Genomic DNA, 25,529 nt, shown 5'->3' on the forward strand with positions numbered 1-25,529 from the left:
GAAGAAAACACTGTTGTAGTACTAAACGACGAAACAACTCTATGACTTAGCCAAACTAAATGCCATAAGAGATAATAATTTATGTCCAGTTTGGTGATTTTACAGTTCAACTCCACTGCTCCATGTTGCCTGCAGCTGCATGTACTCACGTCGCAGTCCTGTATCCAGGCGTGGCTTTCCTCTTCCGTGATGTCCCTGTTGGTGGCGCTCTTGAGCAGGCGGTCGGCCCTCTCGTCCTGCCTCAGCACTGCCGTCACACACTGGCCGTGCAGCGCTCTGTAGCGCTGCCACAGCCCCAGCACCGTCTGACTGCTGCGGAGCTGCTCCCAGATCTGCTCCTGGAGCTCATTCCACCTGAGACAGCCGTGGAAAAGGTAAAAAAGTAAAAGTATCAATACTGCAATATATAAATACTCAAGTTACAAGTGAAAGTCTGGAATTCAAAATTTACTTCAGTAAAAGTACAAAAGTATTGGTATCAAAATGTACTTAAAGTACCAAAATTAAAAGTACTCATTGTGCAGAATGTGTTACGCATTGTGAGCTTGTGAAGAAAAAAAATCTACAAAGTAACTAGTAACTAAAGTTTTCAAATAAATGTAGTGGAGTAAAAGTACAATATTTGGATTTGAGATGTAGTTTGGTAATACTCAACTAAAGTACAAATACCTCAAAATTGTAATTAAGTATAGTACTTAAGTAAATGTACTTAGTTACTTTCCACCACTTCCACCTGAGAGAGCACAGGTGAGGACGAGGAGGATGACAAAGTGGTTGGAAAACTGTTCCGTAATTGTGTAACATGAAACATTTACAACTAACACAAACAGATGGCATTTTTGTCTTCTTGTTGTGCCTACCTGACGTTGACATCCTGGAGTGCGCTGTTGAGTGTTTCTGCCACTGAGGGATGGCACTCGGTGAGCAGCTGGTGTGTAACGGAGCCAAACTTCTTCAGACTGCTCTCCTGTTTATCCATCTCTTCCTGCAAGTTCTAATACACAGCAAGTATGCACAATCTCAGGTTAGCCGTTATACCATTATACAGTTATAACACCTTTCTATGTTGGCATCTTCTTGACAAGAGACGATTATTATTCACAACCAAAAGTATTAGTTTCGTTTAGTCATGTTTATTTCGAATATGCCAATAAAAACAATTCTTTGTATTTTCGAAATCACAAAGAAAAACAATTACAATAAATATTAAAAAAATAGATTAAAATATAGCAAAAAGAAAAAAGTCAAAGGAAGACATCTACTGTAACCTGTAAGCATATCCAAAAAGGAGTGAGATGAAGTGAAACGTATAAACTCCCACCCTTCTGTAATTCATTAATTACTCGATGACTTCTGTGCTTCAAATTGTATTACATTTATAAAAACTATTCTCTTCAATTGTGCATAGCATTTATCAGACTGACAACCAGCAAGTCAGAGAAGAAAATGATGCAGCTACAAACAACGAGTGAAAGGATTAAAAACGGGTGTGCCATTTCCCCATACTGTATGCAGAAAGGAGAGTGACTCCTGTGCTTCTCACCTCCAGGCTCTCCACCTGCTGCTGGACAGCCTCCAGAGAGCCGTTGAGGAGGTGCAGTCGGGACACAGAGTACCTCCCCTCCATCAGGTAACCGTTGATTTCCTCGGCCGCTCGCCGGTACAAGGTCCACTGTTCCAACACCGACCGCAGACTCACCTTCATCTGACTGATCTGAAGGGGAGGAAAGACAAAGGGTGTAACGTACATAACTATAAGTAATATAAAATGTGCTATGTTATTATTATTATTATTATTTCATTATTTATGATTATATCGTTGTAGTATCGTCATTAGTTGCAATGAGATCAGCAGCATCAATGACAGATGTACTGTGAAATGATGAGTTGCATGATCACCATGTGATTCAGGTTGGCCCAGGCCTGGTTCAGTCCTTTGAGGGTCTGTCTGACCACAGAGCAGGCCTCTCCTTTCTTGTTCTGGATGAGCGCACTTCCACGTTCCTCAGCTTTCTCGAGATCCTTCTCCTTGTCCTTCACCAGCTCCTCTAACTCCTGTGGAAAGTCAGTAGAAGTTACATCAGAGAAACAGACAGAGTTAGGTTTAAAAAAGTGTATGACACACATCAGTGGTGACGCTGTGTTTCTGCTCTACTACCTGACAGTCTTTGAGTGCATTCTGCACAGAGGCCACATCCTCTATCCTGTGTCTCTTCTTCAGTTTCTCTTCCTGCAGGCTGAGCCAGGCTTTCAGGGCCTGGACTCCGTTCTCATGCTCCAACCAACCTTCTAGTAGTCCTTCTAAAAGTCGAATCTGCAAAAATCACAAAACAAAACCACAAAGATTCACCACACATTACGCACACAAATCCTGAATTACTCTGAGAGCGCAAAAACTTTTCCAAAATCTGTAATTCAACCAGATCACAAGGCGGAGTTAAGATAAACTTCTAAATCCCCCCATGGAAAAATGTGTTGGTCACCCATGAATAAAAGACAGATCATAGAAAAACACAAAACAATACTCACACACACAAAAAAAAGAGAACAGATATAAATAGATATCAGATATCAATATCTGACTTGGATTTCTCCAAGATGATAACTCAAGAATATTACCTTTTCAGTGATGAGTCCTTGCAGTATCTGCCACCGCCTGTTCATCGCTCCCAGCCTCTCGGCGAAGTCAGTCTTGTCACTACGTTTACCCTCCACATCCTGACTGCTGATCTGTAGCACCGACTGGTTGACAAAGTCCACAGTCAACTGCTTACACGTCAGGTCGATACGGAAGCCCTGGGGAAACGCAGACAATTTGATGTCAGTCAGATGAGGGACTGAAAACAAAATATTGAGGTACTGATGTCACTTGGGTTTTTAAAGCTTGGCCAGAAAGTAGCTGAAAGTCCTGGAAGCTACAGTACAGTGTGTTGCTTAGGAGAATAGATTCAATTGTACGTACCTTATACTTCTGTAGGAAGTCTTGGACCGACTCGGAGCCTACTGCTCCCATGATCCTGTTCTGGTCTTCTTCTATGATGTTCTCCATGAGAGAGATCCAGCTCATGAGCTCCGTGATGGCATGAAGTGATGCCAGCTTCTCCATCTGCAACTGAGGGAGGAGAGGAGAAGAAGAGTCAGCATGTGAACAGTCAAATATTCCCCATTAACTATGGGATGGTAACGCTTCCCCCAAACGTGGTTCACAAATTTCCATTAGCATTTCAATTTCATTTCATTCAGTCTGCAAAGAATACCGTCCCCCCATCCAAATGAAAAGCCAACTCTTGAGTCAGGCGCTGTTCCCAGACCTGGTGTAGTTTCTCCTGCACCACAGGGATGCGGGTGAGCAGCTCTGCCCACTGTGTGTCCACCTGGGCCAGGGCTGACCTCAGACCAGCTGTATCCACTCTTTTGAGCCGCATAAGCTGGTTGCCTGTGCTAAGAACCGAGGAGCGCAGGGAAGACTTGGCGTCCACCTCCTTGGAAAACTCCTGTCAGAGAAAGCACAGGAAAACACATGTATGTTGAGATATTTCAGTGTTTTGTGACACTTCAGCAAAGTGAGATGCTTACATCTGATTTACACTGAAACAAAGTGTGTGATGTGTCATTATTCTAGTCGAGGGACACGTTGCACGACTTAATCATTTAATTGATGTATTCAAATTCTAATCTGATGATAGATGACAGGGGGAAAATATATTCTGTACATGCTAGCTGATAACTGACCAGGAAGGCATAGAGGTGGTCTCTGACAGTCTCCAGTTCCTGGGGTACCGTTACAGACTGGGTAGTCCAGAACTCAAGCCGGTCCAGAGCTGACCGTAACCACTGGCTTAGCTCTGCTGACTCCCTCTGGTACCTGCGGTTGAGAACAGAACAACGATTACTCTTGACAGTCTTGACAGACAGAAAAGTACTGTGACCGACAGGCAGATATACAGTACGTAAGAGTGTCACTGACTGGCAATCAGACTGAGGTTACCTAAAGCCCATGCGACTGACCTGGTCCAGTGTTTGAGGGTGGAGTCCAGGCGGTGCAGCTCCTTGTTGACCTTGGTGGTGGACGACAGCCAGTGCTCTCCCAGCTGGGTCAGCTGGTTCTCCAGGTCTGAGCAGCACACCGACAGTAGCAGCCTCTTCCCTTCCTCCAGCACCTGGTACAGCTGGGGCTGATGCTCCGTCAGGCTGGCCTTCAGACGCTGGGGAGATGGAAGGCAGGAATGAGTGATGAGTGAATAAAATTAACATTTTCTAATATATTCTGACTCTCAAGGGCTATGGTGGCTCCATTGTGAAAAACAATTACATTTTCAAACATGATGTATAAAATAAGTAAAAGCTGAAAGCAGTTAAGGAAGAATCGATGCTGAGGTGCTTTATAAGAAATATAAAAGTTACTGTACTTTGTGTAATACACTGCATTGGCTTACTTATTTGGACTTAACTGTACACGTATACCATGATGCATTCATGAATGAATGTGTTCATGAGCACACGTGTGATTACATCCAATGTATTACAGTATGTGTGCATGCATGTGTATAGTACCTGGTAGAGGTGCATCCTGTCATTGAGTCGCTCCTCCGTCTCCTCCACCAGGCCTACAGTAGGGATGCTGCACTCCACAGCCTCCAACTGCCTACACAAAGCCTGGTAGTCCTCCATCAGCCTGCTCCACGACTGGAAGCCATGAGGGAAGGGGAATGACTGGGTTAGTCCTTGAGTAACTGGACACTGCATCAGTGAGATGCTTTATCTATAATCCAGCAAGCAACAACCAACTCCGTCAGATATAAAAAACTTTTAGCTACATTTATGTGTAATTATAATTTGTCTGCCCTTTGGGGTTATAAATTCAAGATTTAACAACACACGTTTGTGCCCTTTGTCCATCTTTTAAACACTCCCGCCTACCTCCAGAATGCCCTCCAGCTCTACTCCTCTCCTGTGGGCCTGTTTGAGGATGTTGTGGGCCAACACCATGGTCTCCTCCAGTGCCTGGCTCTCTCTCTGCACCACCAGCCCAGACACCTTTCTGTAGAACGTCTGCGTTAGGATCATATGGCACTCCAGACCCTGGAAGAACTCCTAGGAAAGAGGACGAGGAGGAGTTAGAGTGGAGAATTGAGTGACCAGTTCCGGTACTGCTAAACGATTACGAAAAAATAACAAAAATGTAAGCTACAATCCATATGTAACACACTGTTCTACACTGTAGAACACTTCAAATCCTACGATTTCTATCAAATATTTTGTATTAATTCCCCACTTACTTTGTGCTTGTCCAGCAACAACTGGACTTCAATGACAGAAGCCACGGTCATCTTCTGGTCAGCGGCCATCTTGTCCTGGGCGGTGTCCACCAGGTCAGTGAGGTCATGAAGGGCAGCTTCGTACTGGGCCTTCAGAGTCAGGCTGTGGTTCAAACTGCTACGTCTGGAACCCACCATCAACACCAGCTCCTCATATGCATCCTACACATGCGTGCACACACAGTTTAAATGGTTAATAAACACCATTTAACGGCGGTGGTTCAGGGGTAGAGTGTCTGGATGGTAACCGCAAGGTTGCCAGTTCAAACCCGGGCTCCCCCAGAGTTACTGTCGAAGTGTTCTTGAGCAAGACACTGAACCCCTAATTGCTCCCGATGTGCTAGTTGGTGCCTTGCATGGTTTCCGACTGCCATCGGTGTATGAATGTGTGTGTGAATGGGTGAATGTAATGCACAATCTCTGTAAAGCACCTTGGCGCTATATAAATGCACCATTTACCATTTATTACAATCTGTGTGTTAAACTACTTCCAGTTCCAGTCTACTTATGTGACTGGAACAGTATCACAAATGAAAAAGACATAAAAGAAAGGTGGTATGGTGCATTACACTTGATTTTTGATCAAAAAACATTTTAGTTAATGAGGAGTATGTTTTCCAGGTTTCCAGTAGCATCGTCAAAACAATACAAATGTTTGGTGAAATATTATATAATTGCGAACGCAGTGATTGCGAACGCAGTGAGCATTTACTATGAGACCCAGCAGATCATGTCTGTCTGTGTGTCTGTGTGTGTCACGCTGTAACACCACCCGCCCACCACCAGAGGGCGCAGCTGTATCACACACAAAAACACACACACACATGCACGCACGCACACACACACACACACACACACACACACACACACACGCACACACGCACACACACACAAAACTTAACTTAAAAAAAAACTTAAAAAGGAAAAACTTTAAAAGGAAAAACTTAAAAAAAACTTAACTTAAAAAAAAACTTAACTTAAAAAGAATCTTAAAAAACACAAAGAAAAACTTAACTTAAAAAAAAACTTCACTTAAAAAAAAATCTTAAAAAAGAGAACTTAAAAAAAACCTTAAAAAATTACGTAATTTATTCTAATTGTTGTTTTTGCAATTTACGAGCTGCGTTCGCTTCCCGTGTTCGCGCGTCTTACTTGTATATAATGACATATTTCAGATATATCATGGAGGCCATTTTGGCATTGCATTGCACTTTAATTACCTGTAGTTTGAGGAGTTCCTGGTTGGAGACCTGGTCAGACTTTAAACCCTCAGATCTGGTCTTCAGCTCAGTCACTCTCTGTTCAAACTCCCTCAGACTGTCCTCCACCTCTGACAATGTCTACAAATGAAAGAAACATTAAGTGAAAAGGTTTGCTCTGAATTCACTGGCACTTTGCTATATATCTTAATATATATATTGTGAATACTGTATTGCTATTCATAAAAGCTCAAATCACATCACACAATCTGATGTTGTATTGATAGCCATGGTATAATGAAATCATGCCATCAGTGTACAGTTGGAGGCCATCGATATTGTCCTTTTCTTTTTGCTGAGGTTTGCGTGATCTGCGCAAAAGGACAGTTAACCCATTTTGGGCGGGAACCCCTTTTGGTGTTTTAAACATTATGTTATAATTTAGCTATTGAAAAATAGCAGATCTACAAGCTCATAGCGCGCCACGAGTGGCGCGCTACGAGCTTGTAGGTCTGTTATTTTTGAAAAATCGTGAAAATATTTATTTCAGAAAACTGGAGGATTTAGAAGGATTTTTAAAAATGTTGAGGTCAGGCCTAAATGGGTCAAATGATAAGGGACAATATCGGTGGCACCCAACTGTATAATGAAATCATGCCATCAGTGTGTATCTTACTTCTATCTGCTTGGCGGCAGGTCTGTCCACTGTCCCAGCCATCCTCTGGAGCAGCAGGTGTTTACTATCACTCAGAGCTGTGAACAGCATCCTCAACTCATTCTAGGAGAGACAACAGGAGCAGGTTTATAAACACGTGAACAGCATCCTCAACTCATTCTAGGAGAGACAACAGGAGCAGGTTTATAAACACGTGAACAGCATCCTCAACTCATTCTAGGAGAGACCACAGAAGCAGGTTTATAAACACATTCATATGAAGAGGCGTTTACAGATGGCTTCAAAGAACATCAGTGAACATTCTATCTCAGTGGTACAAATGGAACGTTTGGTTCAGAGTTACAGAACTTTAGGGGTCTTTTGGAACCCCCTCTTGGAACCCGTCCCACCTGGACCCCACTTTGAGAACCACTGTTCTTATCGTATGTGAACTTTCGTTCCATTTCCTGCATACTGTATCGAAGGAAAAAAATCCCTGAGCACCACACATGCACACACGCACACGCACACGCACACACACACACACACACACACACACACACACACACACACACACACACACACACACACACACACCTGGAGGGTAGAGTGCTCTTGCAGCCGGTCCCTCATGTTGTCACAATGCTGGTCCAGGGTGGAGTCCAGCAGGCCGAGGCGCTCCTGCAGGCCATCCAGGGTGTCCTCCATCAGGCCTTGCTCCTCTCCCCCACACAGCCGGCCCACGCTGCCGCCCAGCAGCTCTCTGCACTGACTCACCTCCCCGCTCACCTCCTTCAGCTCTTTACTCAGGCCCTGAGTAACAGGAGAAGTGGCGTTGTTGTTTGGGTTTAGTGCACAATCCTTACTGTATCCTTACTGTACTAAGATGTGTGTGTACAGTACAGTGTGTGTACAGTGTGTGTACAGTACGTGCAACTATATTATACACTTCTGTGTGATGAACCAACATTGTCCAGTACAGTCTCTCACCTCAAGGTGATAAAGCTGTGTCTCTGTGTCCTCAGACAGCAGAATGGGACCAGAGAGAAGCTGGTTCTCAGCACTGTCCAGCCAAGAGGAGGCAGCAGACACGGCAGTGTACAGGTCCTCCTGCATTGCCACCACCTCCAGTGATCCCACTGCCTTAAAGTCTCCGCCGCCTATCTGTGAGGACAAGCAACAGTACCAGTTGTACTGGTTAATTCATTATGTTCTTCAGAGCTCATCCTTTTTTGCTCATCAATCCGATCAATGTGCTTTCAGATCCCAAAGCAACATTTGAAAATCATTACATATAATGACAAATACTGGGGGGGAAAAAGGTTAGATTCAGAAAAAGGTTGTGGAGGGATCGGAGGGAGGTTGTGGTGTACCTCTTGAGCTATTCTCTCTAGCGTCTGGGTGCACCCCTCAAACAGGACCCTGGGAGAGTGGGGATCCTGGCTCGCTGACTCGCCCCTCAGAACCATGCCTGGACTGGATAAACGAGACCTATGGAGCACCTGTATACACATTTGACAACATAAACACGAGACCGTCAAACAGGCAGCAAGCAGTGTATACGATGACAATCAGCTATTTTCATTATTTTGAATCATTTTCGTCTAAAATGAAAGTGGTCGACAGTGAGTTGAGGGTGAGAGACTGTGCTGCATGTCATCTGTACCGGGCTGAGCTGGTCTTGCTCCAGGGAGTTGAGGGACAGCTGCAACTTGGTGCTCTGGTCTTTATTAAGGTTCTCCCACCTCTGTCTCAGCTGGTCCAGAGGGGACATGCTGTCCACCTCCAGCAACAATCCTCCTGGGACTGACATCTCACTGTGGAAACACATGTATGACATGAGGACAGTGAGGAAAGAACAAAATGTGCTATCACACAAAACCCGATCATCACACTAATAACAGCTAATAACTGTGATAGCAGGAGGAATAAAGGGCCTCATTACAAATTGGAATTTAACAGAAAGGAAAATGAACATGCACCACTTTTAACAAAAAAAAATGCTTTTCTGTCAAGAAGTGAGAAAGACAAACTGCAGTACCTGTCTCCATTAGGTGTGGTCTGTTGGCTAAGTAACTCCTCTCCAACACTGGCTACAGACTGTAACAACCTCCTCTGTTCCGCCACCTGCTCCTCTAGCTCCTATAGAGAAACAGAAAGATCAACATTGATACTCCAACAAGGGCTAGGACTTGTTATTTGAAATAGATGCAGTTATCTTCATCTGATTTCTTCATCTGAGAGCGCAGGCCATCAAAAGGAAACTAATTGTTTATTACAACAGTTCTGGTTCAAAGTTGTGTTTTATTGTTACATCTTGTGGACAGGTACATAAGAGTAAAACATGTTTTCGGTGGGGTCTAACATATAAAAAGACCACTGCCTCTCACCCTCTGTCGAAGCAGGTTGTCATGGTGCTGCTGTGTGCGTGTGGAGCGAGCCTGAGACAGCCAGTCCTGGACGTTGGGACTCTGGGACAGGATCGAGTCCGGCTCACTGTCCTCCTGCTCCTGTAACGATCCCTGGATGAAGATGGATGGAGAGATGTGTGATTTAGAGTAGGGTAATATGCCATTTGATATCATCAAGCCAATTGCCATTTATACAATTCAAGCCAATATACCTTCTCTAGGGACAATATTGTTTTTGTGCACATAAAAATATATACATAATTTATAATATTTGTAACATCTGATCATGTTGTACTGAAACACCCCTGATGAGACACAAAAACACTTGTTTGTATGTTTCATTCAAATCATTACTACAGTAACTAGAAAATGCTGTGTCATCAGAAACAACACCTGTTCCAATGTGTTTAGTGTCAGGGGACGAGGTAGCATCCTTTTGTCTGCGTCTGAGGCCCATTGTGAGAAATACAGGCCCCTGTTGTTCTGTGGTCAGTGGATGGAAAACAGGGGACCTTTATGAAGGAGGCCGACATGACCTTTGGCATTTCCACAATACTACCATTGATGAAGATACAGCATAACAACATACTGCAATGCAGCACGACAGAACAGAACTGCGTTAGACAGAGACAGAGGGAGAAAGGAACATGAGCTAAATGGAAGGGGGGGTGAAAATAGGTATGATGAACAGAAGGACAGAACAGGACAGGACAGGGGAAGAACATAGACCGGAGTGCCCTAGTCAAAAAAATCCTATAGGATTCTGATAGAAGAATCATATTAAAATTAGAATTTGGAACGAATCCCATTGGATTTTTTTCTTATAGGATTATTGCTCTAAAAGAAAATCAAATCAAATTCTAATAGGATTTATTTATAGCATTATTTCTTATGTGGTCCAATACACTACAGTATATCATAGGAATTGCATTCTATTTATATTTATTTTCTTTTTTTCTATTCTATTTCTATTGGAAAATCCTATAGGATTGTCCAAAGTTCCAATAGAATCCTATAACTCTATTGGAACATGGGATGTTCGCAATCCTATAGGATCATATTAGAATTTTTGAAAATCCTATAGGATCTTTTGACTAGGGTGAAGGAGAGAGAGAGAGACTGATGATGATCCCCAATGGTTAGAGTGAGAGTTAGTGTCGAAGTGTCCTTGAGCAAGACGCTGAACCCCTAATTGCTCCCGATGTGCAGGTTGGTGCCTTGCATGGTTTCCTCCGCCATCGGTGTGTGAATGAGTGAATGTAATGCACAATCTACTGTATGTAAGGCGCTAAATAAATGCACCATTTACGGTCAATCCTGGGATGTACCAACATCCATACAGCACATCTCACCTGTATGTCCACCTGTTTGTCCTGCAGCATGCGCTGCAGCTCCAGCAGGCTGTCTTTGAGGGACTGGAGCTTCATGGTGAGCTGCTCCGCCTCCCCCTTGGTGCCACCGCGGCCCTCCAACAGCAGGCTCTCGCTGTGAATGGAGAGCTCCGACAGCGACGCCACCTTCCGCTCGATCTCAAACAGCATGTTCTGAAACGGCAGGAAGAGGCGGGCAAGCTCAGGTACAGTCATCATCATCACTGTGTATGCTGCGTTGAAAGCTTAAAGTTGATCTGCATTTAGAAAGTCAACTGGCCCTGGAATCATATCAGACAAACTAAATCATGCTGCCACACAGTGACCTGCCCATAGACAGGTCCGCTCATAACTAAGCTAAAACCCTGCATGGGTGACTCGTTGAAAACAGCCTGGCATTGTTGGAATATCGACTATAACGTCACCAAACTGTCGCTCCCTGTATTTCAACAGTGTGACTCATTAGGGGAAGCTCTCCAGCAGAACTGGATCTGCTATCTCTGCTACAGTACATGATGGGCGCTGACAGCCTGCTCACTAGAACAGTCCTTTCTTCTACTCAAAGAGCTCTTATTGGCTGCGTGTATAAATGAATGACAGGCACTGTTCCGGTAGTTGGCAGGCATTTACCTCAGCATAATGCACCAGGCTTTCATTTACTTGTTTCCAGAATGTACCTCACACACGCACATCCTCTTTTACTACCACACTCAGTGTTTCCCCCTCTTTTCTCTTTTACTCACTTTCCTTGATTTGCATATATTCCTTCCCCCCCTCTCTCCAAATCCTCATCTGTGCATTCAAACTGATTCTGTTGAGAAGCAACAAATCATTGCTTCCTAACAAAAGCGACCCTCCTATTCCACGGGTGAAATGTGAGAACAATTGTGTGCAAGGTGGAAAAAGCGAGGATTAGGGATTTGCAGCTCCTCCTTAAAAGGACATACAAGGCCCAGAAGGAGAGAAGTGGTCGTCACTCTCCCACCACAATGTAAAGTGTCTTCATACACCGCCTTCTCCTTCCATTCAATGCTATTCAGGCGGCTGGAGGACTCATTTACCTCTCTCTCTCTCTCTCTCTCTCTCTCTCTCTCTCTCTCTCTCTCTCTCTCTCTCTCTCTCTCTCTCTCTCTCTCTCTCTCTCTCTCTCTCTCTCTCTCTCTCTCTCTCTCTCTCTCTCTCTCTCTCCTCTCTCTCTCTCTCCTCTCTCCTCTCCTCTCTCCTCTCTCCTCTCTCCCCTCCCCCCCCCCCCCCCCCCCCCCCCCCCCCCCGGACGTTCTGGGCTCATTGCTGATGTTACGCTGCGTCGCTGTTACAATATTAACGCTTCTGAAGCGAAATAACGTGTATTACACAGACTTAGTAATGGCGGATCGGAGGTGCTTTCTCACATTCCTCTGTGTGGACAAAAATATGTGGACAAAAATGTGGGCGTGGAATTCTCTCAAATAATCATTTAGATGGTAAAGACATGCTGGTGCGCTTCTCTTCCCAGTGCTTCAGTGCTCTCGGCACCCAGCGTAATTTTGGCGCAGCGCCATGGGCTCCTCAAGCAGACAATAGGTCATTTTTGATCCTCCTGATTGTGTCTCAGGTAATTTATGGCCTGGTGTTGAATCGTTACCATAACCATGAGAAGGCCATCTTTATAGTTGTTTCAGCTAAGCTGCTTGTGCCAACAACGAAGATGACAGGTTGATAGGTTCCAATGTTGCGGGCATAAATAAATGCGGTGTGAGAGTGATTATATCCAAACAGCACACATCTGCTCAAAAAATGCTTTCTGTGGACATGAACCATAAAGGAAAAACCTGAATAAATGTGTGAAGAAACGAATGCAGATGCTCCCAAATAAGTTTCCTGCATGATTTACAATGAAGCAACTCATGTACAGTAGTTGACCTCGATTTTGGATTAGGATAGCAAGAGAAAGATCTACTGTATGCAAGTAATGTACTGTAACTATGAAAGAGGGTTCATTACTGGGGCACGGATGGCAGGGGATTCAGTCACAATGACTACAGTATCTACAGTAACTAATGTTTCACTAGTGACTAATGTGACAGCTGCATTTAAATCTATGGAATGATCATATCAGTGGGAAGTACTGAAAAGGGTAAAACATAACAGCAAGCAACTCTTCCTCAGGTGACTGAGAATGTCAGTGGAGGATGTGATCAGACAGTCTGCAACAACTACAAGCAGAAAGAGGGATGTTATAGTAGGGTTGCAGTACATACACCAAATGCATATTTGACACTTCAAGTGGTGCAAAATGCATTGGCACTGGTCTACAGAGCTGTGGAAACCGTGATATGTCAGATAGGTCATCCTTCACCATATTCTTTGAAAGTGGGCAAGTGCATGTGTGCTGTGCACTCAAGAGAACAGGCCTGAATGCTTGACACACAGTATACTAGTGCAGTGAACGTGTCTGGGGGCTCTGTTATGCTTTGGGGGAATTTTCCTAGCATGATGCAGGTCCGCTTATATCCTAGAGGGAAGGGTCACTGCAAGTTAATACGAAGAGTAATCACCTTTATCCCATGATGAAACAACGTCTTGATGGGTTGGTCTTATGTAACCAGACAATCAGAGATCTCTGACTATACTGCACTTTATATAAAAGATTAAGCAACATCACGCACAAAATGTGTTATTTTCTTTCCGTTATTATGGCCACGACAGTGATGCGGTTAGGAATGAGGCGCTTGAGAAACATTAGTATGATTGAAATGGCCTTGCAGTGGCCTTGCAGTCAACGCTGCCAGTAACATGTAATGATGCTGAAACAAGCACTTTATGCAGCACTTTATATCTTAGCACTTTTCTGAATGTAGCCTTTCTTATTGTTGTCTCCACCAGGCCGAAGGCATGGGGAGAGAGTATGTTTTGCACTCCGTCCATGTGTGTGTGTGTGTGTGTCCGTCCGTCCGTCCTTCCTTCCGTCCGTCTGTGTACAGCTAATCTCCGGCACCGTTAACCCGTCGATGCCAAACTTTGCACACACACTCCCTGGATGCCAACGATGAACCTCTGCCCCGCATTTTCCAGAACGGCCTGTTATAGCGCCACCATGAGGCAGCTTTTCACATGTTTTACCTAAAACTGCACCGATCTGCGTGAAACGTTGCATGCACACTCCCTAGAGGCCAAGGACAAACCTTTGACCTGCATTTTCCGCATCTGCCTTTTATAGCGCCACCAGGAGGCCGACTTTTGTAAAACACATTTTTTGATATTACTCCTCCAGAGTCTGTCCAAAAATCTCACAAATCGTTACACAGTATCTCTATGGTCATGTGCTCAAGTCGGATCTGTCCGATATTTCATATTCCATCATAATTGGCTATAATTGGCTTTCACAGTTTGCAAGATTGCCCCGTTTTGAACAAAAGCCTCAAATCATGAACGCAGCATGCAATTTACGTGAAATCTTTCACACATTTTCTTACTGGGCTGAGAAATATATCCCACCCTTTTCACATTGGCCTGTTATAGCGCCACCAACAGGTTGATTTTTGCAAAACACATTTTTGGAACAAAATGCCTCAAATCATCCAATTGCCATCAAAGGCAAACATGTTTATATTACTCCTAAACATCTCACACAGTCCTATCCTCCTGGTGGAGACCTGTGCCCAGAAGGGCACTTTTTCTAGTTTATCTTTGATTCTATACCTGCACTAGATGCGCCCAGACCTCTGTTTATGCTATGGTGTCTCATGTCTGCCTGTATTGTTTTGTATTGTTTGTATGTTTGAAACCACTACTTTTGCTGTAAACCCAATTGCCCTTCTGGGACATTAATAAAGACCTTGAACCTTGAACCTTGAACCTGAGAGTAATACCGTGATTATTATACAACAGTTACCGTACCGACGAAACCGTTTCCCTTTCTCCCGTCTCCATTGTCTGTCTTCTGTCCTTCATACTAAGTATGCTCTTTGCTCCTTACAGTGGCTGTATACTGTACACAGTCCATTAATCTGTGGATTGTTATGCAGACAGCATCTCTTTACTGTACATGGTCTGGGCCTTTTAGACCTGAGCGCCGCAGTAGCCATATGTGAGCTCTAATCAGCTTACTGTCTCCCAGCTGCTACGGTACATACACACCCACCTAAAAGAGCTCGTCTGTCTGAGCCATAGATCTAACATCATTATAGGAAGACACTTATATTACATGATAGGGGTTGCTAAGTTCAAGGTTTATTTTTAACCAATTTAGGACTGAGGTCGATTCTAAAAACACCTTTTAAATACTAAGTTACTATGTAAAAAACTACGTTTTCTGAAAAAAGCTAATATTAATTCAAAAATAGCAAAAATGTTATGCTACTAATATACTGTACATAGCAACAAGAACCCTAAAAGGGGTTCCCATCCTGAATGGGTTTAAAATGTGATTACTAACTACCTAAACTTAAACAAACTGCCCTTTGTATTATTCTCTCCTTTCCCAGGAGGCGCTGTGCCACATGTGATACAAATTACTTAGCCTCCCTTTTACAGACAAAAGTAAACTAAATCTATAACAATTAAACAAAACCTGGGCCGAGATCAATCACCACTTCCACTTCCCCAAAGATACCAGTCAAATCAATCAGTTTTAAGGTGAGAGCATCATGGTAACAGGGTAAGCAGACGATGGAGCTGGGCTTGCTGGAGGAATGTTGGGGACCCAGGAGGACACCCTAAAGCTGAGAAGAATGGGAAGACCAAGATAATCCCAATCCTAACACCCAATCCAAAACACAATGCTCAGTTTAGCTCATTCATCGATAGAAACTGAATACTACTGGGTGGCGAGGGTCCTCTGACTATGATACTTTTTTGTTCATGTCTGGATGAAAACCAACAAGCATATAAAGGGTCTATTCATGGAGCAGTCATCAACTGAGAGTAAAAGGCTTTGTTCTGACTGCAGGCAAAACCGATTTGTTTATCAAATTTGTCCAGACTGTTATTTTGCAAGTGATTAATTCAGATCCGTTTTGTGTTTTCAGACAGTGCCCAGTCTCTCGAGACAGACCGTTGACTCAGAAGGCGCTGTTTGTCCTTTGTTTTGCCAATGGGTTCCCAGATTGGACATTGTCAAGCTATCTGCATCGTTGGCTGTGGTACAATGTAACAACATATGAGTGATGCTTAACTTATTCTCTTGTCGGAAATAGCAGATCTACAGTGAACGACACAGTTGTATGATGAAGCATAAATTACTGAGAGACATCTTTAGAAATCAGATTTGAATTGCATTTCAAACCACCATAGGAATGTGGTTAAAATCTGCAAAAATCTGTTCTCAATGTGCTTTTTCTGCTGTTCAGACTTTATAAATATTACATACCAATCTGATTCAAAAATCTGACTTGAGCAACCAGTTTGAACATATAGCCAAAGAGTATGAGCTTGTCTGACATTGAAGAAACATGCAAAGAGAACAGCCAGGCACTAATTCTGGAACCCTGATACAAATCAAACACTACTGTATGCCACAGATGTTACATGCCACAATCATTTTGACATGTGACACACTGACAGAGGCTCTAGCATAATAGGATCTGCTATCTTTGCTACAGGATCGACAAGTCATGATAGCAAAGGCATACTGTTACACTTTTGTCTACCGTGGAAACAATAACATCGTTAAAGGTTACTTTAGTAACCACGGTTGTATATATAAATTGAACGAAATACCTTTCGTTTATGGGTAGGTTTCCTTCAAAACCTAGCTGCAGAACATTATTTTATGTACTCCCAGGACAGAAAATTCTAGAATTTTCGCTGTCCTGGGCTCTAAGGGTGACGTAGGAAGCCACGCCTATCCCGTATAGATACCTGCGTGGCTACGTCAGCCCTCATTCGGAACTTTTCTTCTGCTTTAGAGAACAGAAGGGCGTTCCACGAAAGGTATTTCGTTCAATTTATATATACAACCGTGGTTACTAAAGTAACCTTTAACGTTGTATTATATAGAAATTTCACGAAATACCTTTCGTTTATGGGACTTTATGAACTCCCGTGACCTGAACTTCCAGTGGGTCCCAGGTAAACCTTTTGGGAGGGGCTCGGACCCTTTTGGGTCCAGAACCTAGTCCTTGTGGAGAGCAGGAGGCAGCGCTATGCTGCCCTGATGCTTTACTGAGCAGCGGCCCCCAAGACCGCGTGCGCTAGCGAAGGCGCTGCCACATCTAGGTTATAGTATGTGGCGAAAGTCGAGGGTGTAGACCAGCTTGCTGCTGTGCAGACTTCCTGAATGGAGACACCCTTGTAGAGTGCCCAGGAAGCTGCCACACCTCTTGTGGAGTGGGCCCTCAGGGCTTGAGGGGAATCCACGCCTTGGCTAGTGTAGGCCAGACGGATGGCTTCCACTATCCAGTTAGAGATAGTGACCTTCGTGACGGGCTTTCCTTTGGTCCTGGCACCCCAGGACACAAAGAGTTGGCTTCCTTGTCTGAAGGGAGCCAGTCTATCCGCGTATATGCGTAAAGCTCTGACTGGGCAGAGGCAATTAAGCCTGCTGTCTTCGTCAGAGGAGAACGGCGGGGGATGGAAAGCCTGTAGGTTCACTGGCACACACACTGAGAGAGCATTTTTGGGAATGAAGGCGGGGTTTGCCTTTAGGGTGACCTTGGTCGACCCCTCATCGAACCTCATGCAGTCTGGAGAGATCGAGAGCGCATGTAGGTCGCTGACCCTTTTTGCTGTCGTGAGTGCGATCAGGAGAGCCACCTTCAGGGTTAGGAGCTTGAGGCTCACGGTTTGTAGTGGTTCAAAGGGTGCTGTAGCCAGAGCCTTTAGAACCAGGGACAAATCCCACGAGGGAACGAGGGATCTGCATGTCCTATGTTCCCTGCGTACACCCTTCATGAATTGTTTTACCAGCGGGTGCTTCCACACCGTCTGGTTATCAAAGCCTGGGTGGCAGGCAGAGATTGCCGCCAAATGGACCTTGACTGAGGAGAGGCCTAGACACCTGTCTAGGAGCTCCTGCAGGAAAGACAGGACGTCGATCACTGAGGCCTGGTAGGGGACTGTTTGGTCTGGTCTTCGTGAGCACCAATGCTCGAAGACGCGCCAGGCTGTGTCGTAACGGTCCCTTGTTGACTGGGCTCTGCCTTTCTGAATCGTTTCGATTACGTTCGGAGGTAGACCCACGGCAGTCAACATCACCCTTTGACGGGCCAGACCCATAGGTCTAGGTCCTGGGGGTGAGGGTGGAAGATCTCCCCCCTCGCTTGAGAGAGGAGATCCGCTCGAAGGGGAATTCTCCACGGCTGGTCGTAGAGGAGAGGGGTTATTTCCGACCTCCAGACCCCCCACGACGGGGCTATTAGGAGCACCTTCAGACCCTGAGTCCTCACTCTGTCCAGAGTGGGGCTGATGAGGGATAGCGGGGGAAAGGCGTAGAGAAGGGTTTTGGGCCATTGGTGTGACAGAGCGTCTAGCCCCAACGTTGATGGTCCCCTGATTGCGAAGAAGAGGGGACACTTCGTGTTCTCCTCTGTGGCAAAGAGATCCACCTTGGATTTCCCAAACCTGCTCCAGACCTGGGCCACTGCATGAGGGTGTAGTGACCAGTCTGAGTAGCGGAGAGGTCCTCTGGACAGCAGGTCTGCCCCTGTGTTCAGAAGACCTGGGACGTGACACGCTACTATTGAGAGGACGCGTGTGTTGCACCACAGGATCAGTTTCTGAGCCAGTTGATGAAGACGAGGGGACCTGAGTCCACCTTGTCTGTTGATGTAGCACATGGCCGTGGTGTTGTCTGTCCTGACTAGGACATGGCAACCCAGGATGCGCTGCTCGAAGTGTTTCAGGGCGAGGAAGACTGCCATGAGCTCTAAGTAATTTATGTGAAGGGCACGTAGTGGCCCCGACCATAAACCTCTGGCTGTGAGTCCTTCCATCGTGGCTCCCCAGCCTGTCATGCTGGCGTCTGTAGTGATGACTTTCCTGATCAGAGGCTTTCCCATGGGGACGCCCTCTGAGAGGGTTTTCCTGTCTGACCACCATTGAAGGGCTAGTATGCATTGTGATGTTACTGTTACCTTCTGGTGCCGACGGTGCATTGGTACATGTAGAGAGCCTATCCATCGTTGGAAAGGTCTCATATGTAGCCTTGCTAGGCGGATTAAATAGACCGCAGAGGCCATTAACCCCGCCATCCGGAGGCATGCATGAAAAGGAATCGAGCGTCCCCTTTTGAATGACGTCACGCACTGCAGTGTTGCGTCTATTCTCTCTTGGCTCAGGCGGGCCGTGTAAGAGATTGAGTTCAGTGTTATGCCTATAAAGTCTATTGACTGTGTTGGCATAAGCATGCTCTTCTCGTGGTTTATTATAAACCCAAGCGAGTCGAGGTGGCTGAGCACACGATGTGTGTGCGACAGTGCTTCTCGTGGAGAGTCTGCAAGTAGGATCCAGTCGTCTACGTATGTAGCGAGACGGATCCCTTGCTGTCGGAGCGGAGCGATAGCTGCCGCGGTGCACTTTATGAAGACTCTGGGACTCAGTGACATTCCGAAGGGAAGGACTGTGTACTCGTACACTTTTCCTCTGAACCCGAAGCGCAGAAATTTTCTGTGCGGCGGGTAAATCGGAATGTGGAAATATGCGTCTTGCAGGTCTATCGACGTAAACCAGTCCCCTTCGCGAATTAGGCGTAGGAGGACTGGTGGAGTAAGCATTTTGAATCGCAGCTTTTTTAAGTGACGATTCAATGCCCTCAGGTCTAGAATGGGACGGAGTCCGCCCCCCTTTTTCTTTACCAAGAAATAGCGGGAGTAAAAACCGTTCATTGATTGGTCGAGGGCCACCTCTGTGATGGCGCCTTTCTGCATTAATGAATTGATTTCCTCTTGCAGAATGGCGGCCTTTTGCCCGCTCGCTTCTGAGAAAATAATTTTCCTGGAAGTGGGCGGTTTCGAGGCGAACTGAAGCCTGTATCCTGTCTGAATTGTACGGATTATCCACGGGGAAGCCCCGGATATCCGCCATTGTGACAGATGACGTGACAAAGGGTTCCCTGTGCTTGTCAGCGTGGTGCATGGCCTGCCTAGGGGAAGACTTACTTTGTGTGAAATGTCTCCCTCTAGTGAATTTTTTCGGTATTGAGTTTGGAAAAAATTGGCGTGGAGTTTTTGGACTGTGACAGCTAAAGCTGTCACAGTGTGGGTTATCTTTCCCACTGGGCCTATGCCCTTCAGAGTTGGTTTTATTGTTTTTTGTGTTTTTTGTTTTTTTGTTTTCTTTATTGAACAACGTGGAAAAACATACACATGTGAATTGCACATAACAATTTTGGGGGTCTGTACAACGGTGCTCACAGCACTGTGTACAGGCCCCCTTAAGCGCTTCAGCGCAGGCTCTGAGGTGAGATCTGTGATCCCCACCTCTGGCCTTGAACTCTGAGTGTGGTGGGGAAGATGACCCGGCCCGGGCAGGTCATTTGCGCTTCCCCTGGCCTCGGCCTCTGGGAGCGCTCCTGGCCTTGTAGGGCGGCGGAGAGGTGCGGCGGTCTGCTCTGCCTCGGCCTGCAGGCTGTCGCTGTCTATCTCCGCTCCGGTCCTGGGACCTGGGTTTGTCATCGGTCTTGGCCTTCCAGGGTGCCTTCTTAGCCTTGGGGCGGCCTACCGGGGCGGCCTGGTTGGCCAGCGGTTCGAGCGCCTTCATCGTCTTGGTGGAGGACTCGAGCTGTTGGATGGTCTCTGACATTTTGGCCAGAGCGTCCTTAAACATACTGTCTGGGTGGATATTTCCAGCCACAAACTCTTTCTTTGTCTCCAGGGAGATGGCGCTGGTCTGATCGACCCAACGCCATCTCTCCTGGAGGATGGAACATGCCATTGCCTTGGCGTTGTGGAGAGTGGAGTCCCTCTGGAGGGTGGCCATCTCGTGATTCAAGCGGCGTAACTCGGCCAGGTCTTCTGGCAGTTCCGCTAGCTGGACTTTAATGGACTTCTGTCCCATCTCAATGAGGAGGCTCTTCATGGAACCCTGGAGAAGTGCTCCTGCATTGAGGGCCTTCGCCACGAATGACATGTGTGCATACTGCCACTTGTTCAGTTTTGAGGCTTCCCTCACGCTGCTGGACAGGAGCTGCGGTTCCTTTACGTGGTGATCCACTCTAGGAGCTGCAGGGTTGGCCAGGTAGGCCGCTATAGCCTTGTCCATAGCTGGCATGAAGTCTATGGCGAGGGTTTGTTTATCTGGTATGTCGTTGGGCCCCTTGGCGCTGGCCTTGGGAAAATCCACCTTCAGGAGGGGTTCGTCCCAGGCGTGCATCATGGCCTCCTCGAAGCCCTGTGCCATAGGGAGCTTCTGTCTTCTAGGTGCAGGGGGGGGGGCGGACTCATCAGTCCTGCCTTCCCATGGTAGTACCTTGACAGTTGATTTAGGCCATGTGTGGTTACAACGTGCACTAGCCCTGGCTTGCTGGTGCTCCTGTATTTCCATGGCATCCAGGTCGTCGAAGGGGCGACGAGTGGTGCTGACGTAGTCCCCGGGGGAGAGGTCATCATGGCCATCTCGCTCGTCCGCGTAGGCCTCGTCCAGGACGTGGTAGTCCTGGAGTTGCTCCTGGAAGGAAGGGAGCTCGTCATCACGAAGCTCCCCTTCCTCCCTGGTAGTCCAATGCTCCCCACCGGGAGACATTGCGCGGTCTGGGGAAGGGTCCAGGCGGTCCACCATATAGCTGGGTGCAACAGCAGGCTGTCTGCGTCTAGCTGTATGTCTGGGCGGGCACTCAATGGTGGCCTGCACGACGTGTTGTCGAGCACGTGGAGCTGGGGAAGAGCGGCGCGGTGCGAAGGTATCCCTTGGCCTCGCGCCATGAGCCTCGTAATCAGTGGCCTCGTGAGCCCTGGTTGCAGAGGCTGAAGTAGCGTACCTGTCTCGGCTAGCGCCGGCAGGTGCTGCTCTTGAAGAAGAGGCTCCGGTTGGGGCTCTGTTGCCCGAGTAGTCGAGCCTCTGTCTCGGGGTAGCTCGTTGTCCCTTTGGCGGGACTTGTATGCGAGCTCGTCGCGGGGGAGGAGTGGGGCTCCTCTCTCGGAGTCCGTGGGCGGCAAAGTTGTCATAATACCTTTGGACACGTCCGAGCCTGTTGTTTAGGACGTCGTCGTCCATTTCCTCACAATGGAGGCAAACGGGACCGATTTCCTCCATGGACTCACGGGTGTGGGTGAGGCCGAGACAATACATGCACTCGTCATGCCCGTCTTTGCCCGACATCGTGTTCCCGCATCCCCAGGTGGAGCACGTCTTTTGTTTGGGGCCTTCTTGACAGTCGGCGGGCACCGGCTGTCGTCGATGGCGTCTTTCCCCGGGCTGGGTCTCCCTCGTCAGCGACATGGTTGCTTGTAGAGAGAGGAGTCCGGGTGCTTAACAGCCACAGGTTTATCTTCCTCGTGGCGTGTAATAGTAGACCACAGGCGTATCTGCCTAGTAGCGCTAAGCTAACTATCGATAGCTTTAAGCTAACAAACGCTAGCTTTAGCGAGAGAGAAAAAGAGGCGCGAGCTGTTTTTTCGACAAGCTAGCGTAGCAACAAGTTGCCTAGAACTCACTTGTGTCGAAGTTCGGCTTTTTTTTCTCGAGAAGTATCCTTCTGTTTGCTTCGAGAGTGTGCCAGAGATCTCACGGTCCTAAAGAATTAATCTCTCGGCCGAGTTTGCGAGATATATTACCCTGCACACACTGGAATGTTAAAGTTCGTTCTCGCAGCTTAGCAGAAGAAAAGTTGAATGAGGGCTGACGTAGCCACGCAGGTATCTATACGGGATAGGCGTGGCTTCCTACGTCACCCTTAGAGCCCAGGACAGCGAAAATTCTAGAATTTTCTGTCCTGGGAGTACATAAAATAATGTTCTGCAGCTAGGTTTTGAAGGAAACCTACCCATAAACGAAAGGTATTTCGTGAAATTTCTATATAATACAACCAGTGGGTACAGCTTTGCCACAACAGTTTCCCCCTCAACAAACCAAACTGCAAAAATCTCAAACCCTTCGGCCCGCTGTAAGCGCCAGTCTCAGTTTGATGACATCACCAGTGACACCATCAGTCTCACCTGGCAGTCTATGAGTTGCTCTTCCATATCCATGTCATCGGTTTGGGGCTGGAGGGCGGCGCATAGCGTGGCACGAGCGCTCAGCAACCAATGGTCCAGTTCCTCGGCTTCACTGTGGTAACGCTGCAGCGCCTGTTCCTGACGCTGCTCCTCCAGCTGTTCGCTCAGTCTCTCCTAAACACCAGAACATGACAGACATGAGCTATTAGAGGGATAATAGGCACAAAACCTCCGAATTGAGTGTTAAAGAACCATAACAGTCTAAACATATTGTTGTCTACCGCTTCAGCATATCAGATCATACAGTACATAAACTTAGATCATACTTGTTGCTTCCATTTTGTCCAAAGTCATCAAAATGCTGCCAAACAAAAATTTATTATTGACTCACAGCTATCTTAACAAACCTGGAACACTGACAAAAAAGTAGTCAATAATCACAAATATGATGTCTTCCCCCCATCTCTCTCCCCATTTCCTGCCAGCCTACTGTCTGTCCCTCCATAAAAAAATAAAATAAAAGGCGAAAGCCACAAAAAAAAAAACATAAAAAAAATAATAATCACAAATATTGAATGGAGGCTGATAAAAGGGGTCATTCCACACAATATATAATATGGAGTGTTCATTTAACTCCAGTCCAGTACCTCCAGTAGCTGGCGTTTCCCAGAGGCCTTCATTCGAATGGTGGCCATTCTCTCTCCCAGCACGGTGAGTGTGGACTGTAGAGCCAACTGGTCTCCAGGGTCTCCCTCGCTGTCGCTGTCTCCCAGGCCGTCGCCCAGTAGCTCCTCTGAGAAACATATCTGGAGCTCAGTGATCTCGTCCTGCAGCATCAGGATCTCATCCATCAGAGCCTGGATTGCGGGAAAACGAGGAGATTGAAATATGTGGAAGACAGACAGGAAGGGAAGATTTGTGGCATGAGGAAGGATGGGGCTTCGGAGACTAAACCGAAAAGTGACTGAAATTGCTCATCTCACTGTTGTCAAACGGGGACTGGGACTGCCAGTTGCAGTGAAGTTGGCATAGCAACAGCGAACAGCGCTGCGGCGTCTTGAAATGAAACCCCTTGAATTCATCAATTCTCTGTGTTTTCACTGAGCACAGAGAGTCGAGGATACTTGTCATCTTTGTCTTTACCGCATGGCTCAACTCCATTTCTGTTCTCTCTACTATTCAACCTATTAGTCTATTGTTACTGCTTCCCTTGTCCTCATGTGAACTCGCCTCACACACACACACACACACACACACACACACACACACACACACACACACACTCACACTCACACTCACACTCACACTCACACTCACACTCACTCTTCTTTTTCTCTCTCTCTCAAACACAAATACAGACAAATCCTCACTTCCCTCCTCCCCTCTCCCTCACCTGGTGTGCAGCCATCTGACTCTCTGGGCTCTTGTTGGGATCTAGACTCTCGTTCAGCGCTCCCTCGATGGACTCCATCTTGGTGGAGACGGACTGGAGGGACTCCTGGTAGTGCTGCTGTCGCTCCAGAGCTTCATACAGACTCTTCTGCTTCTCACTGATCTGAGGTGGGAGTGCAGCAAGAGTCAGACAGACAGACAGACAGACAGACAGAGACAGACAGACAGACAGACAGACAGACAGACAGACAGACAGACAGACAGACAGACAGACAGACAGACAGACAGACAGACAGACAGACAGACAGACAGACAGACAGACAGACAGACAGACAGTAAAAAGTGGGAGTAAAATCCGATGTGCAGCAGTGTTAAAGGACCATACTGGTCTAGTCTACTGACAGCTTCAGCAATTGATTGTACCTTTTTTTACAGCTAGACTTTCAAATGAATCTGTAAGTTGAAATGCCTACCTCAAGCAATAATATTATTACTAACTTGCCTGGAAGTTGTAATAGTACTATACTGAAATTTAAGATATCGTCATCCTCAAATACCTACACTACAGCAACAAACCACGGTCTGCTTTGGAGAATGGTTGGCAGTAATGTTAAGTATAGAGAGTTGTACAGTGCCATAAGCTGCACATGCCAGACCAACAGTATGATCCTTTCATTTAACGCTGAGAGTGGAAATGAACCCATAGGGGATCTCACAGCTGTTCTTATACAGTTATGTCCTTACTATATAAATGATATATATATTCCCATCCTGGTATGTTTTGTTGTTGAGGGACATTTCGGTTTCTGGTGCACTGGTGGAGTATTTCTATATAAAGCAAACACTGACTGCAGCGTAGCAGTTAGATATTCAGCTTCACTTCAGCAGGTTGATCTGTGCCCAGGTGACGTACCACATTCTTTAGTGTTTCCCAGGACCTCTGCAGGTCATCCAGGTTTGCAGCGCTGCTTTCCATAGACGGGTCATACAGCTCCTGGAGGGGTGCACGACTCAGGCTGGCTCGACCCTGCAATTATGTAAGATAAGAAGACAGCTGCTGAGAGTCTTGCTATGTCTGTTTATCTGTTTGTCTGTATGTACGGATTGGATGTT

At 46.4% G+C, this 25,529-nt stretch overlaps 1 protein-coding gene across 1 annotated transcript in view; it reads right to left on the minus strand.

Moving 5' to 3' along the window:
• Window positions 1-25,529, minus strand: part of LOC306941336 (nesprin-1-like) — a 149,346-nt gene that overhangs the window by 31,759 nt on the left and 92,058 nt on the right. Inside the window, 26 exon segments of the mRNA XM_079526753.1 lie at window positions 150-354; window positions 861-994; window positions 1,544-1,714; window positions 1,900-2,055; window positions 2,159-2,314; window positions 2,620-2,796; window positions 2,963-3,112; window positions 3,312-3,494; window positions 3,733-3,865; window positions 4,009-4,205; window positions 4,555-4,686; window positions 4,921-5,094; window positions 5,280-5,480; window positions 6,539-6,658; window positions 7,194-7,295; window positions 7,770-7,985; window positions 8,163-8,336; window positions 8,546-8,674; window positions 8,839-8,989; window positions 9,214-9,314; window positions 9,563-9,694; window positions 10,936-11,127; window positions 23,025-23,198; window positions 23,672-23,881; window positions 24,418-24,579; window positions 25,330-25,443. Coding sequence (XP_079382879.1) covers window positions 150-354; window positions 861-994; window positions 1,544-1,714; window positions 1,900-2,055; window positions 2,159-2,314; window positions 2,620-2,796; window positions 2,963-3,112; window positions 3,312-3,494; window positions 3,733-3,865; window positions 4,009-4,205; window positions 4,555-4,686; window positions 4,921-5,094; window positions 5,280-5,480; window positions 6,539-6,658; window positions 7,194-7,295; window positions 7,770-7,985; window positions 8,163-8,336; window positions 8,546-8,674; window positions 8,839-8,989; window positions 9,214-9,314; window positions 9,563-9,694; window positions 10,936-11,127; window positions 23,025-23,198; window positions 23,672-23,881; window positions 24,418-24,579; window positions 25,330-25,443 — 4,146 coding nt within the window.

Source organism: Electrona antarctica, assembly GCF_951216825.1.
Source record: "Electrona antarctica genome assembly, chromosome: 17".
Classification (NCBI taxonomy): Eukaryota; Metazoa; Chordata; class Actinopteri; order Myctophiformes; family Myctophidae; genus Electrona; species Electrona antarctica.